The following is a 19452-nucleotide window of genomic DNA, read 5'->3' as shown; positions in this document are numbered from 1 at the left end:
CTAACTCCGAAGCCATTTGGTCCCTTCCCTCTCGTCATCCATAGCATTGCTCTTTTCTTCTAGAGATCGAGCTCCTCTCAGCGTTGCTCTTTTCTTCTGATATAAGCATGTATGAATTTTGTGAACAGGAGTCATGACTCTAGACTGGTTACTACTTGAGAATGTCGCACCTTTAGAACGACAACCATAGAGGTGAAACTCAAGGCAGCATGAGAGGGTTCACCTATACAAGATGGGCGTTGGGGGCTGAGTGTATCTTCCTCTTCGACATTTGTTGGATGGTGGGAGATTATAGTGCCTTTCAAGTCGTGCATGTATACCAAGAGGCGAACAGAGCCGCAGACTGCATCGCCTTTTTTGCTGCCCCAACACTTGAAAAGAGATCCTTTGAACACACAAGGTAGATGCTCTTCTACCGCTTCATCATCTTCTCTTCCTTGATTCTGCTAGTTGTACTCACGCTAGAGTAGTGTGAGCAGCTGTTTTACCCAAAAATATATATATATATATCCTTCTAGATTAGATAAATAAATCTAAGGAATCAGACTGGGCCGGTCCATACAACTCTCCAAGCCCAGCCCGAAAATTTGTTTTAGAGCTTTCAGCTACTTCGAACTGAAATTCTAACCTTGTGCCAGTCCAAAGTTTAATCGGACCAACCCGAATAATCCCATTTAGACCGAAAGATCGGACCATTTGACTACGCCTTGACCGAAATTCTTAGCCCGATTAACCCAAAATTTTCGAACTCAACCTGAAGGACTCCTGGCAAATCAAAGCAGAATTGTGTCGGGTTCTGAGCTAGCCTTTCGACCAACATAGGGCTCAGGGTTAAGACTGAACCCAAACCAACCCGCGCATCGACTCAAGCTTGAGCCCTATTTTAGGCCCACGCCCGCCCGGAACGATGTCAGGCCCAGTACAAGACCCCACCCGAAGCTGGCCTGCTCATATCCAGCGCCACCTTTAAGGCCATGAAATTTGAATTCCGAGGAATTTTCAAATTTATATTTTTCTCATCTACCGTTACACTTTTTTTTTGCGTTTTCAAACCACCTCTTTTGAACAACAAATCACCTAGTAAAATAACCTTAACCCTCGACCTATGGAAAAATAAAACAAAATAAAATAATGATCCAATCACAAGTTTGAAACTAAAACTTTCTACCACATCACCGGTGATCGAGGCCCTGAGAAGAAATACTCCCATGTACCCAACTTTACAATACGTTGCACTTGTGCCAAAATCTGACGAAAAGATTGCGCCGCCGCAAATAGAGAGATTTCCTCCAATGGCTAACTAGCTAGTATGTCATGGAACCACCCACTTTTTTTTTTTTTTTTTTTTTTTTTTGGTAAAAGCGGCTACTCATTTCATATAACATGTGTACATCCTGCCAGATCACGAAAAAGTAAAAAATATAAAGGAGGAGGAACGCCTTATGCGGATGTCCAAAAAAAATCCTCGGAGTGCGAGCGACAAAGAAGGTGACCCAGTTTGTTGCCGTGTTTGCCTCCCTGAACACGTGTATTGCCTGAAAATCGCCCATATCTAAGCTATCCTTCGAGTCTCTCGGATAAGAGGATCACTATCACCATACCTATCCGCCCTTCGAATTCAATCGATCACTATAAATGTCTCTCGATTATACCGATTCAACACCAAGTACCTGTCTCGCATAGGATATACTCTCCCAGGCTGCCCGCAGCTCTACCCCGACTATTGTAAGTCCTGGCGTGCACCACCCTCCTGCTGCTATCATCCTACCAAGATGATCTCTGATCACAAATCTACCCCCTCCACTCGTACCATCCACTGATCTACTGCCGTCGAAATTTCCTTTGAAATAGCCAAAAGGTAAAGATACCCAAGAAATAAAAGCAAACCGAGGCCTTGAAACATCATGAAAAGTACCCCCAAGTATTTCTAGCCATCCTAGAAAAAAACACAACGACAGCCGCAATGGCCCTTGTCGTATGTAGTATCGCTCTATCCATCACCATCCTCGGAGACGACCTCCTTTCAGACCAGCATTCCTGTCCAACTAAATGTAGTAGGACAAGTATGCCATAAAAATTTTGCCCCAGCAGATCTAGAACTCTGTATGAAATCTCTCAGCAAGTAAGTCAGGTCCTGCGCCGATACACGCTTACATTTCTACAGCATTATCAAATGTGCAGTTGCAGTAGCCTGAAAGTAGGGAAAAGGAGGCATGCAGCCTTGCCCCACAAGATCATAGATTAGAGAGCATAGTTTGAAATTTATTTTTGAGCAATACCAAGCTGCAAAAATCACAAGATAAAATGGATGGAGATGGCCTGCCGTATTTTCTGTTGACGAATCCTAATAACCTTAAAGCCAAAATCTCTTAAACCACACAAAATTGTAATGTAGACTACGCTGACCAGACACGAGTTCAGTTGAAGAATTGTCGCTTACCTAATCAACTCATTGATCATAGATAAAATATCAGCTCTAATAAATCAACACCACAATTCCCCCTAGAAATATACATTTACATAGCTAAAGGATGAAACAGATGGGATCTATGGTTTCCAATACAGTCCTTCACTAGAGCAATAGCATGTGAAGAATATGACAAGGTTGCAGCACTTCAATCACTTTCATCTTCAGCATCTGCAAAGAAAAGCAAAATATTCTGTTCAGCTAGTCCTTCATTAAGTACGAAATAAAAACCCTCTGTGCCATAAACATGCTGTATGAAAAAACATCTTCATATTTAAAATTATCCAATATTACCATTTGACAAACTGTGTTCAATTGCTAAAACAAGATCAGTTTTTTAACAGTGTAAACTTGCAGAAAATGGAACATGTAACTGTGAATCAGTCTATTTTCCAACATAAAAAATAATAATATGAAAGAATTAAAGATATACAAGAGTGGTAAATTCGATGAAGTTTCTGATGGAAACCCACAAGAGAATGAGCCATCAACCTGAGACATGCTGTAATACAAAAATATTTAATGTCAAACGATCACAAACAAGAATTCTGTCATTATTAATGATGGCAAAAAATAGCAGCAGAGGGAGGGGGGATGTGGTAAAGGTGGTCATGCATGACAAATTGATCGCCAGATGCTTGCTCAAGCAGCATCAGCTGAATGGATGCCAAAGAGAACTATTTATATTAGATATTCATTTCATTAATGGGCAGTGTGTTTGGAAGATTGATTGACCACCTAACTGCCTGTCTGTCTCAATCCAAGAAAACCATCAAAGGTCCATAAAGACATTATCCATCCTGGGGCTAAACATGATCTATTTGAATATTTGAATCCACAAAACTCTCAGATAAGAACTGTGAAAATATCACTATCATAAACATCTGTATGTGTGGTATTAATGATCTTGCACGTCCATGGATATGAAGGAAACAATGAAACGTTACCTACTAGAAAAGAGTTTTTTTTTATAAAAAAAAAAGTATTAGATAATATTATAAAGCCATAATTCAACTGTCCAAAGGCCACAATTAAAAGATCTCTGATAAGAAAACAATCAAACCGATCACCAAAAAGAAAAAGGCATTTACAGTGTGAACAAAGGTGAGATACAGATGCATATGATCAAAGGTAAGTCTTACATGGCAATTTGACCCAACATGAGTAGTGGCAAAACATATCAACTTAATTGGAATGAACGACAAACTCCTTAGATGAAAGAAAGGTGCACTATATTGAGGTGTAGATAATTGTGCAAATTCTAGCACTGTACCATAACCTATATGACATGGAACAGCTAGTTATTTTTCTGAAATGATCCATTGTGTTCCATCATATGAAACAAAAGAAAAAAAATCAACATCTGAGCAGATATTTCCCAGTTATTCTAATATCCCAGGCCTGCCTAGAGATCTAAACATGATATAAACATACACACGGTCACATACTGCCGCAGATGGATACCATATTGGAGGAAAATTCAAATTAATAGATACATAACTGGCTGTTATGCATGAATTTTGCAAGCATACCTTCATCAGATCCTTCGCCTGAATCGCCTCCAACATTATCACCATCATCTGAATCTTCCTCATTTTCCTCATCATCCTCATCTTCCTCACCTTCCTCATTTTCTTCATCTTCATCACTTTCGACTTCTATTTTAGGCTTGGTCGAGGTATGTAACTGGATGTACTTCTTCGACGAGAACTTGACATTATGTTGCTCAAGTCGATGCCTTCAAGCTCTTTTGCTCTTTCTTTTCTTTTCTAACTGCTTTAATGTCTGAGTGTAACAAATAAACATGTTATTTCTTATTAGCGCTAACTAAAGAAATTGAAACTGACCCCACAGCCCATCTGACCAAAGAAAATTTAACCAGGGATAGGTGCCAACATAAAAATAAAAATAAAAAAAATAATTATTTTTCACATCATGGGTAGTTTCTAATTTCTTCTAACATGTATAAATTCGTATAATTACATCAAGGAGAACTATGTAATTCGTTGAGAATCCAGGAAAGAACCCAATAAAGGAAATAGGCCATCTAAATCATAACTTTATCATGATTTGCATCCATCGATCATCTCTTGTCCCAATATTAATGATATAGTTAAAGATCTCTCTCAAGATGAATCAAATCAAACCAAAATAGGTTGACTCAAGTTCCAAACCATGTTTTAACATACCAAACTATACCGTCCCATATTGAGCGTATCATACCAAGTTGGCAGCAAACCGATACTCGGTATAAAGGGCCCACCGAGTGTCAGTACCACGAACAAAACCATACCGACACTATATCAGTATGGTACTAGTATGGTACTGAAACCAAACTAGAAACCTTGAGAAAAACAAATCATATTCTAAAAAACAAAAAAAGAGAATATATAGAAATGATACTAAAACAGGAAAATGATTATCAAAATTGTTTAAACTGCTTTAATGACATAGTGGATGTTTTGTGACAAAATGTACTACATAACTTTGACAAATAATATACAAAATTGAAATTTACTGAATATGCTATTTCATGTAAGTACTTTAAATTGTGAAAGAAGAATATACGGTTGAAGACTGCAATGAGACATAATCAAGGTTGTCAAAACAGCTAGGTGATCCTAGGAAGCATTGGCCCCTCAAATGCCTAAGCAGAAAGCTGAGGTAGGGGCATCCAAGTTAAAAAATCCCTCAAACTAAAACAACTGAATAACAGCCTTGTATGAGCAAATTAACACAAATATGTCTGTATGTATGCATAAGTGTGTGTACACATGCATAATGGCTCACAAAAAACACATTAAAAAAATATTTTACTCATAAACTGTAAGATCATTGACTACTTAAACTATGCCGTTATCTTTATCTTTGGTCTACTTTATCTACTTAAGTTTTCTTCCATAATAATTATTTATTTTGAAATGATATAAAAATATCTAAAGCTTTTAAGCAACAATACATAATCTAGCACCAATTGATATATTTGGAAACAAACTATAGAAAACTGAAAATAAAACTAAAGAATGTATCACAGTCACATAGATAAAGAATACATTATACATGTCCACAAAGATGGTAGCATAATTGACAAAACACATAAAGAAAGTTACTAAATAGTAAAGCACTTCACAGCAAATATATGAAGAGATGGTTTGAAATTTAAAGTGTAATAAATTTAGATCCAAGCACCCGCCTGGTACAAAAAGCAGCATTAGGCAACTAGGCACCTGGGCAACCACCCCACCTTAAGGCTTGGAAAGCACCATACACCAACGCTGTGCAGCTGCATCCTGATTAGGTTCCCAGGCAGCACCCCGTAACAAACTTGGATATATTAGAGTGAGAAATTACACTTCTAAATTATTATAAAAATATATCAAATATTTAATGCTTTATGCAGCTGCTTATCCCATCTCATGATAAGGTTTCTATTACAACTTGTTACTACTACAATGGGCAATAACACAGTCCAGCACCTTGTAAAGATGTACCATCAGCCTTGAGTTTTATCTAGACCAATAACCAAAGATCTGTTCTTGTGAACTAAAATTTCTTCCAGAACTCATTCATGAATGCTACATCAGAGTCAAACTCTCTTTTTGAACTCCCATTCCAGACTTCTATGATCACTCTTTAAATGTAGATATATGTCACAACAAATTTCTGTATCTAAGAACGCAATCCAAGGGTATACACTGTAGGCAAAGCCTGCAATCCCTGAACGCAAATGTTGCATTATATTTATGCCTTTTGTCACTATTAGACTCTATTAGAGGATATACATGAAGGATATGATCATTTGATGTAATAGAATTGTGGGTTTTCCCTCCTGTGTGTTCCAAGTATACAAGGTCTTATCAAAAGGGAATGGAGAATTTGGAAGATTAGACTTTGCTAAAGAGAAATCTGATTGAAACTAAGTAATTTATCAAGCTGGGTTTCTTCAGAAATAATTTAGATCAGCATTCACCCCCCCCCCCCAAATAAAAAAAAAGAGAGAGAGAGAGAACATAATAAAGAAAAAAAAAGGAATTATCAATTCTCAATATATTTTTTTTAAAAAAGAATGCACCCTAAAAATTCCAACAAAATCTCTACCCTCACATAGTGGTTATAGATGTTAGATGCTACCAGAAGTAGTCAAGTAAATATGTAGCAACTCTTACATATTTAAAGCATGGTTTTTAAATCCTTATGGGTTATGACACTTTATATACGACAGCAAACACCAAACAATTCGAAATTAATAGGTCTCGAGTTATATGACTGCATTGTTTACTGCACTATAGAGCATTAAGAATTACAGGCAGGTCATTGAGGCACTTAGCCAAGTCAAACCCACATATCAAATATCCTATCACAGTACTCTTCAACAACATAATCAACTTTGAACTCATCATCAATTTGACTTTTCCATGACAAATCTTATGGACAATTATCTCGTCATAAAATATTTTCCACCATCAGATGAATCCTCTTTACAAATAAAAGATCAGAAGAAGTTCCCAACGATCACTCATCATGAACCATGTTTTCTTTGCAATCTTCATGCTAAACATTCATTTCCTGCTGCGGAAGATAATAACTGCTTCTTTAACATTTATATTTCTGCAATCACTATCTTCTTACCCACCTGTCCCACTCTATCAAGCCATGAATCTGCGCTAAGTCATGATGTTTTTGCACTTACAGGTACTGGTGTATTCTAATAATGAGATACAACTTTAAGAATGTAGCATGGCAGAATTAGTAGATTTCTAGGGTGGGGCTCACTGTTCAGTTTGGCATTTTCAAAGAGTATGTAATTATAATCTGTAAGAGTGGAATTTGGGGGTGAAGAGGCAAGCTTGAAATTTAGAGCATATGGATCTAAGAAATAAGGTTAAATGAATAAATTGGCTATTTTGGATGAAAAATGACGGGATTGGTTTTAAAATCTTCACTAAATAAAAATAGGAATAAAACCAACAAGAAAGGATTGTTAGGCCACTGCATAAAGAAATAGATGAAGGACTATCGAAGAGATGAAGCTTAGATACCCAAAATGATGTGCGAAGATCCAGGATGAGGATGAACCGTTGCTATATTTGAGATAGCAAGCAGTTAAGGATCAACTTGTTAGAATGCTTCAGTTTTTTTTTACATTAGGTGTAAATTGAACTACAGAAATTTGATATTTTTTAATAACTTCTATCTCGAGTTTGATTTGGAATTTTAGGGGTTTCCGAGAAATTTTCAGATTTGCTGAATAATGCAGCAGTCTCAAGATCCAGCAAGTTTAAATTATGAAAGCTAAACTAATATAAATAGATATTGATTAGGGAGTGAAGGGTTACTGGTGATTAAAGTGGCTGGGTTAATTGATAGTTTGAAAGTCTAGATAGATATTTGAAAGTCATAGACAAATAAGATTAGAAGGAGAAGAAAAGACCTTAAAGAGAGAGAGCATGGAAGAAAATTTATTATTATATCACCAGGCTACCTAGCAAGGTTCGTCGTCTCGATACCGGACCCCATACCGGTACCATGCTGGTACAATGTCGGTATGCTTAATACGGGGTAGGTTCGGCGGACCGAGACTAGGCATGCCCTCATACTGAGTCTCAGTTTGGTATAGGTACATTAACGTATGCCTCGTATAAGGCGGTATGCACCGGTACGGCGAATCTTGCTATCTAGGCAACTATTGAAAATCACATGATACAGCAAAATCTATCTAGGACTTCTCATTGTCGCCATGCTGATCAACCCCCAAACCCTCAATTTAAAATATGACCTATATGAAAACGCATTTACAATACTCAGGCATATGAGATTGCACATTAAGTTGGATTTGCTGAAGCAACCACACCGGCAAAGTTTCTATAAACGACCTGTTCAAGAAAATTCTTATTTGCAGTTGACATAGATTATACACCTCTTGGCGGAACTTTTTAATAGACATAATCAGTAAATCATATCCCATCAAACATATAGATTATAACAGATTACAAAAATATGCATATTTAGATTGTAACAATATGTATATATATGTTTAATAAGATCCTGAGTGATTATGTAAGTCTCTTTATAAATACATATCTGGTCAGCATAAAATTATTTGAATATGAAGTTTGCAGAATTAAAATCAAAAATTAGGTGGCAAATTTAAATTTTCTAGCAAAAGATTCCAAAGTCTAAAAATCATCACCAAGGAAATCAATGTATTTTTTCCCGTACTCTAAAAGTCAATTTGTATTTAGGCACTGATTCCTGCTATGTTTGTATGATGTGTCTTTACTATTACTCAACTTATTTCAAAATGTTCCCAAGGTAGTGCAATAAACTATTCAAACAACAAAATAAAACAGATGCTAAAATCAACATAAACATAGCATGAGCAATATCAAGATCTGCATATGCCTAAATGTAGCAGTCACAATCAGTAATAAACATTCACCTTTTTCGGAAGGATTAGTTGATAGCCCTTCCTTTGAAAGAATCTCCTCCAGCTCTTTTATTAAGAAGGCTTCACGTTTGCTTTCAGGAGCCTGTTTGGCCCTCCTATAAACTGTTGGAGGAATGCTATTTCAAAAAATATATAAAGTTAATTATACTTGTTCGTGCATAACAAATAGAATAGCTGGTCAGAGTAGTGCAAATTACCTCATCCCGCAGGATTTGATTATTGATTTGAGGTGCTCTACTCGTTTTCCATACACTTGAGCTGGCTTCTCTTGTTTCTTCTGCATTTTGAAAAAATGAACATAATAAGTTACCTATTAAACCATAATTTTCTTGAAGAAATAATATGAATGGTAAAACCTTGACTTCCTCTTCAGCAGATGAATGAGAATCGCCATCCTCAGAGCTGTTTGCACCCTCATCTTCAGAACTCTTGTCTAAGTCTGCTTCCACAGGCTTTCTCTCCTTAGAACTGGGTGATTTATTATCTTCCGTAGATTTTTTCTGCCTTTTCGGATTTTTTGAGGTAGCTTTAATTTTTTCAACTGTCCTCTTTTTTGGTCTTATTTCTTCATCAACTTCATAATCCTCGCTGAGGATATTGTTGCCATCTGACGAATCTGATTTCCTGTGGGCTTTTTTAGAGACTTTGCTCAGCTTTCTCTCATCCACATTTGGAGAAGCTTTCTTAGGTTTCTTCTTAACCCCATTTGCAGGTTTAAGAATTTCAGGTGATTGCAGGACCTGATTTAAAAAGATCGAAAAACAACCATGTTTTATCTGATTCCAGAAATAGTCAGCCTGATAGCAAAAATGCTTTTGTAGTTAACTAGTTACATTAAATGTAAGCCTTACCATATCTAGTTCTTTGCTGATAAAACTTTTGTAAGCATCCAAAGTTTTCTTTGCAAGTTTAAGATCTTCCTCCAGCAATCGACGAACTTGTTGTAAAGTAATATGCCTGAGTTTTGTGATATTAAAAAAAAATCATGTGCTTGAAAGCCATAAAGAGATTTACAAACAGACGGCATGATGTTTTCCATCAATATCTGAGAAAACACACGGTTGAATGTAACGCAAGCCAATAGTTAATAGTTGGCTGACATACGGGACAATCTTGCTTGCAATTATTGTGAATTTAGAGGTGAAAATATATTAACATGTTGAATAAGTGAACATACTCAGAATTAGCTCTAAAATAGGAAGCCTTCTTTTTTATTGCCTCCTTGATTGTGTCTTCATTTAAATCACTGTCACGTTGGCTATTTTCAGTCTCACGATCAGTTGATTTCTTTCCAAACAAAGCAGATCCTTCTGTTTCTTCAGCAGGGCTGGAACTGTTATTTTTTTGTTCTATTGTTGACTGAAGATCTTCAGGTTGACCTGACTTCTCTTCTTTCACTGTTTGAGCAAGTTCTGTTCTGACTTTCCCCGAGCTTTTGGATGCATCCTCATCATCAGCACCATAAAAGTGCTGCTTGCAATGAGCATTAAAAATTATCAATGTGCTAAGTTTCCAGGTTAGGAAAAATACCTAAAGGAAATCAACAAAACATAGTTCATCTGAAGCTACAAAAACAAGCAGTACAAAAATCCAGTCAATTTCAACATGGTACACTAAAGCTAAAGCAGCAAAAGGGCAAAGTGGCTTCTGTGGCATGTCTTGGTGGCAAAGCCACAAAAATCTTGGTTGCCAAAGTTGGGAGGTGTGTGAGTGGGTGCAGGTGCGGGTGTGGGTGTAGGTGTGGGGAAGTGGATATTTTAGATACATTTTCAGTAAGGAACTACTTAGAAAATAAGAGTTGATTCCAGATTCAGGGAAAATTCCAAAGCAGATTCTGGCAAAAAAGCACACCACAAAGAAGAGAAAGGGAACGACAAAAGTACACAATCTTAATAAATAAATTGAGAAGATTTACATTCTTAGTTATTATTCAACATGGTAATTAATGCTAACATTATAGCCCTGATCATAGGAGTAGAAAGTCACAATTTGCATGCAAAACGAACAACGATAAGTTCTAGCCAAGGAGAAAAGTCAATAACAAATGACTCTATTATCAGATTATAGAACAGAAGGTAGAAAGATTGCAGGGTGAATGTGTCCCATTTTATAATGCATTAATTCTTTAAAAAAAAGTTGAACAAGATTACAAGCTATCCTATTAGTTTGACATAAGTAATGGGTTTGCATATAAATATGATTAAGGAACACCATCTGGTTGAAACTAGCACTTGACATAGCTAAGTAATAAGCTTAAAGCATGGTCTAAATTTTTTTGGAAAATTAATTATGGTGAAACTTCCTCAATAGACTTCAATAAATTGCTAAAAATCACACGATAGTGCGACACATCTCTTAAAAAATTGAAGTTCATACTTGGTCCTATAATCGACAAGGCATGATGAAGCACTCACTATCAAGGAATAGTCAATGGTGAAAACTACGGGCCTAATGACAATCAAGGCATAGTGTGACTGATACTTTCAAACCCAATCAACTAGTCCAAGTTGACTCGTCCGACCTGTCAATTGTTAGTTATTATAAATTTGATCCAATTAAAGTCCAGATTTACACTGACCTATGTATTTTGACCATTTGAATCATCCAAATCATGGCTCTTCAACCTGGCCAAATCAGAAAGGGAAAAAAACACTGTTATAAACCCGACGGAATCCTATTTGGCTCTCTCCTCTCTCATGCCTTACCTTCCCAGGGTGTTTTTGTTATCCAAGGAAGCCATAGCTATATTTGGAAAGAAAGAAATAGGAGCTTGCTCTTCTTCTTCACCTTCTTTGAATCTAGGAGGAGCAGGATACCAACCAAATCTGCAAGAAAAGGGTAAGCCCAGCCAAATCCGCAAAGGAAGAGATGCCCCATTGCCATATTAGGGGAGCACGTGGGCATTGTTCACCAGATCTCTTGTCATCAAATCTGCAAAGGAAAGGCAATGTTGACCAGATTTGAGAGGAGGGGCCTACGAGACACTTTTCCACTTCTTTCTCTTCTCCCTCTTCTTCGTCGCCTCTACTTGTTCACTGAGATGATGGGACAAGGCAACCCAAATAAAATCAGAATCACCTGATCCAATCTAATCCAACCAACAAAAGACAATGTAGTCTGACCAACAATACAAGTAATGACCTTCCATGGTTCCAACACATAAGTCTCCTCACAGAGTATCCCATCATATGACCTAATACTACTGATGTTTTAGAGGCCTATATATCAAACTGGCAACTCTTTCTCGTCATACCTAATGATAAGCTCCTAAACAAACTTGGTTCTCATTCATCAATCCCGATCAATGTGCTCTGAACCTTGACTTCTAAACCAAATATAAATACATATTCAAAACAGAATAGTGAGAAGAGAATTTTTTTTAAGTTCAGAAGAGTGACATTCCATACAAAGCTATCATCCATCAAAATAGAACTATGCGATCCCTTATGCCTGCCTACCCATCTTAAACTTCTCAGCATTTACTTTCTCCCATAAGACAAAGCTTTATTCATATTTTCTTCATGTTATCCAATAGATTGCTAGATCTAAAATCCTTTAGAATCATTACATCACTCCAAAATAAAAATTAAATCTGTATCCCTTATAGGTTTTCATTAAAGTTCAAAAGACTTTCTGGAAAACCCCCTACTAATATTGTTCTTGTATATTTGACAAAAAAAGCAAGGGGAATCCATCAAGATCGAGGGCATCTTTCTTCCAAGCATAAATTGCATCTTGAACCTCTTCTTCCAAGTCACTGTGCTTTGATCTTCTTTTCTTTTTTCATGAAAAGACTCTTGTGAAGCATTTAGTTGTAAATCACTTCGCTTTCTAAAAAACAGAATCCAATCCAATCTCTTTATTTAGATTTTAGACAAGTTCTTGTTCTACAAACTATTGTTATACGAAAGAACTTAGTATTCTTTGATTCGACTAGTAAATTGCATTGTGCCTACACATGTGGAGGTTGCAAAATAAATTTCTGAAATAGATGGGTTGTATGGAACACGGAATGATGAGAAAAAATGAAATCCAATAGCAAGTTCAACAGTAAATAAAATTGATGTGTCAAAATAAATATATTAAAAGGGAGATTGCTAAGCATTGATTTGATATTGAGTGAAGAAAACTAATAATAAGATAGTTTAAAAAAAGAGCCAAGAGTTGGTTGCTATACGAGTACAACTTTAACATAGTTCAACTTTAAAAATTACTATAGATTCGCTTTGTAGGAGTTGGTTGCTACACGAGTACTGATAAAAGTTAAATGATCGCATATAAAGCAATTGTTTAACAAATACAGAAACAACAAGCAAGCCATCTTAGAAGTCACTAAACAGAGCCAAGAGAGAAATCCAATCATATAAAGTAACAATGGAAGCAAACTAATGAATGTACCCCAATACAAGAAGAGCTGATTGAAACCCTACTGTATGGTTAAGTCGAGGTTTTTTGAGTGATGGCAGTACCTCTTCCAAACATTGTTTTATAAACCTCTTATGGACATCCAGTGATAATGTCTTCATCCTTAAATCCTTCTCCAGTGCTCGTCTAACACCTTCAAGAGTCAAGGAGCTACAACAAGAAAAGTATTACAAACCTTACAGCCTCTATACACTGTGTGTTAAACATCTACGTGTACACCATAAGGTAAGGAAAAAAACAGTGAACTTCATGATCAATTTGAGCTGCAAATATGAGTGTATGGAGTATGTGGAATTCCAAAGAATAGATTGACATATAAACCAAATAATTCAAGGATATTAATATTAATAAGAAAAACATGTAGGTGATTGCCTATTAACAACAGAAATAGAAATAATAGCAACAGTGGCATCAGAGATTAAAACTATTTTTTTTTTATTTTGTTGTAAGCCCACTGTATTGGTAAAACAATCTTTGTAAAGTAAATATCTGTGTAAATAACTATTCCCTCACTGTCAAGCCCCGCTCAATGTAATCCATCAAGGACTTGCGGATAATATTACAGACCATTAAAATCGAGAATCAAATAGTTCAGGAACACCATATTGGAGACACAAGGCATGACCAATGTGACATAAAACAGCCAACCATATGGATAATTGTTGGATTGCTGAAAATTACAGATACAGACGATCTAAACTTCAGTTAATCTGAAAATTTGTAGTCAAATAATTCTTGAAGTTTTCCCTAGAATGGTATCAAAGATGATGCTAACAGCATGAAGATTCATCAATAAAATAAACTAATAACAATGCACCTAATAATAGACATCTTAATCAGTCACATCTACCACTGTGGCAACCTGGCCCCCACTCTTAACAAATTTAGTCTTCAAGTGGCACATTATCATTAGAATTTGAACATGACTTGTCATGATTCTCTTCAGACAATGGAAGTGAAATCCAGAGTCATAACCCTTAGCTTTGGCAGCTATTACTCAATGAGTCAACAAATCTCTGGCTATCTTCTCCTACCACCATCCTGCCCCTAACCTTATAACTCAAGAGGAACTTGTTTTCCTGCAGAATTGCTTCTCAGTAAATTGACCATCAAACTTTTACATGCAGATCCCTATGCTTTTAAAATAATTAAGCTATTTTGATGACTCCTCTAATGCAACAGTTGTTTTCATGTACTGATTCCTCATGAATTTTTCCTAATAAAGTAATCAACCTTCTGTTGTTGCATGCTAAATTTCACCTCCATGATGCCTTGAGATTGAACCATATATGTTTCTAATTCTGTATCACTATTTCCTGCTTCCTCCTAAAATTCGAAGATACCTTGCTGTATTCACCTAGTTGACTTACGCCATGGAATGCTGCATTCATCCTCCTGCTAATGCACACTTCAAGACTCCTGCAAAAGTATTCCAATCCTATAGCATTTCCTTCCATAAGAAAACCTCTTTTATCTCTCGTTGACTTCAAGACTCTTAAAATATGAAATAAATCCCCTTGTTATCAGGATGTACGTTGACCTTTTTTTTAAAAAAAAAGGAGATATTTTGTTTTTTGTGAAATTCAGAAAATTGACTAGAATTCGTTCATTTTAAGACCTTTTAGAAGAGAACAATTCTTTTTTAACAAATGAACTTGAGGATTGCATTAAAAAACAAGCCTAACAATATGGCATTGTCCAACCCAGTAAAACTTATAAAGAAAGTAATCCTTTTTGAGCCTAATAAACTAAGCTGAATCTGTCAGAACTCAAGGACAATGACCGCAGCTTAAAGACCTTAAGATCAATATTTCCGCTGCACAATTCAATTTGTTTTGTCGAATATTTATCAGTTGCAACTGTTTCTGATGGTAATTACATTCCATCTAACAGCGGTAGTAAATAAATTCCTTCCCTAATTCTTATGCAGAGAAAGATTTGTATAAATATTTAAATAAAAGAAACGGCAAAAAAAAACATAAATCTCAACAATAAGCTGACATAGCACAAAAGAACAAACCTACTATCGCCAACTTCCTTGGCATTATTCATCTCACATAGTAAACCCGGAAATTTCCAAAGTGGCACCAGGCAGACCCTCTCAGCCAATCAATACATCCTACCCACAAGATACCGGAAAAAAACCCTAAATCCTTAAGATACATACCAAAAATTGCAAGAAAACCCCGATCTTTCCTCGTCTTCCCCTCTTGTGGAGTGCGAATTAGACCCCAATCCTTCTCCACCATAAAAAAAAACCCAAAAAATAGATAAAATGAAGATCTCCTAAACCCTTGCTATTCTCCAAAAACCCTAAAAGAGAGATGATAAAAATAGCCCGAAGAAAAGAAGAGGGGGAAGAAAGTAAGGAAGGGTTTGGATACTCACTCGGCCTGCTCCTTGAAATCCCTCACGCGAGCGCGCATCGCCCGCGATATCTCCGCCTCCACCTCCTCCTTCGTCTTCTTCGCTTCCTCCTCTCCCTCCATCGCTTCCCTCTCGCTCCTGACAGCGGCTGAAGCCTGGAGAGTGGAGATCGTGGGGCTAAAAAGAGAACGAAGAGGTGCGGTGGACTCCAGAAGGTGGTCGTGGGTCGTACAACTTGTGAGATGTGAAAGCGCGGCTGAATTGGACCAGACCCGTTCCCAGGTTCAAAACGCGGATAGGTTCGGTCGCTTACAAGCTCCATTGGGTCGGGTTGTGGAGCCAGTTAACCTAGTCCGAAGAGCATGGATCCTCCGTGGCACTGATTACACCCTATAATGCAATATAGTGCTTGATGGCCACCATCAAGAGATCGATGGTTATCAAATGAAACAACCTTACATGCTATATATAGCTGCATCATTGCTGATGGGTGATGGCTACTCATCACTTGATGGCTGCCCATCTCTTAATAGCGTCCATCAAGTACTGCACAGCACTCTGCAGTGTAATCCGCACACTTAAAAGAATTTTGGTCTAGTCCAAATTCAAGTTTTAGCTTCTTGGTGCAGTGCGAATTGAGTAAGATCTAGGTCTTAGTTTTTTCTAAAGATGGTTCAGATAAGGTATGATTTTTACCTTACAATTTTGGATCCTTCAAAGGTAATATATTATGCGCCGTAAAATTTATATAAAGTAGAAAGAAAAATGCATGTGCTCGTGCATGAAGGAAGAAATATTATCAAAAATTATAATTTATTGTAATCCATGTCATCAAATTGGTTAATATTTAAAGCATTTGCATATAGTGACTACATAATAGTTTTATTGCCACCATATGGAACATAAAAAGAAAAATTTAATGACAAGTACCTTGTTAATAATAAAATCATAATTTTGTATTTCCGTATACTTTAGTTCTATGGTAACTATATGAGACATGAGACAAACCCCTCCATGATTTATCGGCTATATTAAGATTCAAATTTCCATTTCCATATTAAGATCCTTATTCTGATTAATATTCATTGGCCACAACACTATTCTTTAATCACTATTTTGAATTGCATAAAATGAAAATTTGATAATAGGTTGCTCAATGATTTATTTCATCATAATAAGGATCGAATTTTATACTATATGAAGTACTAAAAAATCAAAATTTAATAAGTTCATTAAAAGTTCATTTCTTATATTATAGTTCACATTTCCATATAGTAACCACAAGATTATTATTTGGTCACCATGTGAAACATGGAATATTCAATTTAACTAATAAAATTTAATAAGTTTCTCAAAAGTTCATTTCTTATATTATAATTTACATTTCCATATAGTAACCACAAAATTATTATATGGTCACTATATGAAACATGGAATATTCAATTTAAGGATAAGTGAAAATTTTCTGATAGTAACCACAAAATAATTCTATAATCAATGTACAAAAAATGGAAAATGAAACTTAACGATGAGAACCTTTAATTATAACAGCAATAAATTTTGTATTTCAATATAGTGATCACAAAACCTATTTTTTTATAGTATGTCCTTCTGTGGCTAATTAATTTCCAAATTTTACAATTCTGCACAATGGCCATAGGGCCATTCTATGCTCATTGAATTAGGCAGAAAAGTAAAAGTTAATGAGATCCTCTATAGTTCGTACTATATTAAAACCAAAATTTGTATTTCTACACAACAACAACATAATCTCTTCATGATCCCTATATAAAACATGAAAAATATCCTTTTTAAATACACAGTTTGATTTTTATGGTTACATCCTTAATACAACGATTTTGTGTTGGCTTGTAAAATTTCTTGTAGGCTAAAGGCAAAAAGAAAGAAAAAAAAGAAGAAACTTTTAAAATATTTTACTATTTTGAGTTTTATCAAGATTGTTTAATCAAAGTACCATATAGGAACTATCAATGACGAGCTCTAAAAAAGGTTTACAAATATTATAAGATTATATACACTAAATTTTTATGATAAAATTATGATAATTATATGGTAATCACTCTCTTTCTCTTTCCCGCTCTTATATGTGGAATTGAAGACTATCGAGATCAACATAATTATTAATATTTGCTACCAGAGTCTTATGGCTTTTAGCCTCAAAATCTAACTAGACAGACTCAAAACAACTACCCATCCCTTGGTAGAACTTATCGGTTAGTATCACAGTATTTGGCATGCAAGATGCATATAAAGCTTTAATTTAATATATAATTAGTTTAAGATTGATGCACAATCATAGGTTGGAACTCTTGCATGTTGTGCAAGGTTGGATATCAGCCAAGGCTTATATTAGAGCAGTATCCTTTTCTCAACACCTAATACAATCAAAATCAGCTTATTTGTGGTGTAAAATTCTAAAATTTTTACACTAAACCTTAACCTAGAATGTTCCATCAGCCTCCACACTTTGCACATTGCTAATGCAAGGTAATCTTGATTTTCGCCCAAATATGTTAATTTTCTAAAAGAGTGATAGCATGAAATTCATATGGCCTCTTTCCAACAAAAAAAGAAATTCATTTGACCCTTATACTTGATATATGTGGAGTTTGTAGCAATTCTGTGCCCTAAATAGACTAAAACCTCATTACATGGTGTAAACTACAATGCATGGCACAAAAAAGATGATTTCCTAGCAATGAGATCTTTTAGGTATGAAAATTCATATAGCTTCTGCATTGTCATCAATGTTATAGATGAAATATGGACAAAGATTCTACCTATAAGTAAAAAATTTGATTTGATAGTAAAGATGCAGTGCAATGCATGGATTAGTATTATACAAGCATGGATCAACTAGCTCAACTATGGGTGTTAAGTGTTAAGAACGTTCAAAAATTATAACAACTATTATTCCATGAGGGCAATGGATGTTAGCTTTTAAGAGCAATTAGCATTTGATAGACAGTCACAATCTCAAAATAAATAAAATAATTAATCAAATTAATCATGACTTATTCATCATATCTAATTAATTATAATTAATAATTGCAGTCATTAGTCTTGATTGACCAACTAACCATAATCAATTAAACCAATGATATTTTTTAAGAGGAATATAAATTAATCAGAACTCCCTTCATTGTCTTAATCATTATTTTTAAAAACAAAAACTTAGCAAAAAAATAACTATTATTGTATGGGTCTTAAAACTATCACCAATTTTTAACGAATTATTGAAAATTATCTACGCTTGTCTCTAAAATTAATTAATTATCCTACTGCGATGTAAATGAGAAGAATATTAGGATCTACTAAGATTTCCAATGCCATTTGGTAAAAAAAATAAGGCACTGCATGCAAGAAATGACTACTATGGAAAGCATGAGTGGGATAGAAATTGAGGACGGAGTATAAATAGAGGAAAAAAATAAGTGTAAGAAACGACAACTATGGAAAGTAAGTGTCGAGTATAAATAGAGGTGGGGTCACCTATCCTTCCTCCAACCCCATGAGTTTATTTTATACAAGTAGAAATAAACCATGAAAATAACTTGAGTTTTCATATCGATCTCATCCATCCTTTCTCTCTTTCTCTCCATCCATTTCATTCAGATCTACCCTACTGCCTCTTGTATTAATACTGCCATCGATGGAATCTCTAATTGAGTCAATACCCATGTTATTGCTATCAATTGAATTTCGCTGACCATGCTACTATCAA

The 19452-nt window shown here is 35.5% G+C and overlaps 1 protein-coding gene across 3 annotated transcripts; it reads right to left on the bottom strand.

The window, feature by feature from the left end:
• Positions 1–2327: 2327 nt before the first annotated feature.
• Positions 2328–15921, bottom strand: LOC103716017 (coiled-coil domain-containing protein 82). Of its 3 annotated transcripts, XR_005512757.1 has the most exons (9): positions 15729–15913; positions 13385–13490; positions 10093–10385; positions 9767–9872; positions 9272–9655; positions 9113–9192; positions 8907–9031; positions 4000–4252; positions 2328–2638 (listed from the first exon to the last, which is right to left on the bottom strand). XR_005512757.1 is itself a non-coding variant. In XM_039128832.1 (8 exons), exons 1-8 carry the CDS (start codon positions 15827–15829, stop codon positions 4194–4196), a joined length of 1254 nt encoding a protein of 417 aa, XP_038984760.1. In that variant the 5' UTR covers positions 15830–15915; the 3' UTR covers positions 4137–4193. The 3 variants fall into 3 exon arrangements, 2 of the variants coding, with proteins under 2 accessions (XP_038984760.1, XP_017700414.1); XM_039128832.1 differs by lacking the exon at positions 2328–2638 and having other exon boundaries at positions 4137–4252; positions 15729–15915; XM_017844925.3 differs by lacking the exons at positions 2328–2638; positions 4000–4252 and adding an exon at positions 5672–5757 and having other exon boundaries at positions 15729–15921.
• Between the last annotated feature and the right edge of the window lie 3531 nt (positions 15922–19452).

Source organism: Phoenix dactylifera, chromosome 8 (genome assembly GCF_009389715.1).
Source record: "Phoenix dactylifera cultivar Barhee BC4 chromosome 8, palm_55x_up_171113_PBpolish2nd_filt_p, whole genome shotgun sequence".
Taxonomy (NCBI): Eukaryota; Viridiplantae; Streptophyta; class Magnoliopsida; order Arecales; family Arecaceae; genus Phoenix; species Phoenix dactylifera.
The sequence above is the reverse complement of the archived record's forward strand: the minus strand, read 5'-3'. Positions and strand labels throughout refer to the sequence as shown.

Excerpts from the sequence above, each read along its gene's own strand:
- LOC103716017 (XM_017844925.3), bottom strand. The coding sequence starts at position 15,829 with ATGGAGGGAGAGGAGGAAGCGAAGAAGACGAAGGAGGAGGTGGAGGCG. Across the intron at positions 9,656-9,766 it reads TCAGCAAAGAACTAGATATG|GTCCTGCAATCACCTGAAAT; the intron begins GTAAGGCTTACA and ends TTTTTAAATCAG. Across the intron at positions 9,032-9,112 it reads ATCAAATCCTGCGGGATGAG|CATTCCTCCAACAGTTTATA; the intron begins GTAATTTGCACT and ends TTTTTGAAATAG.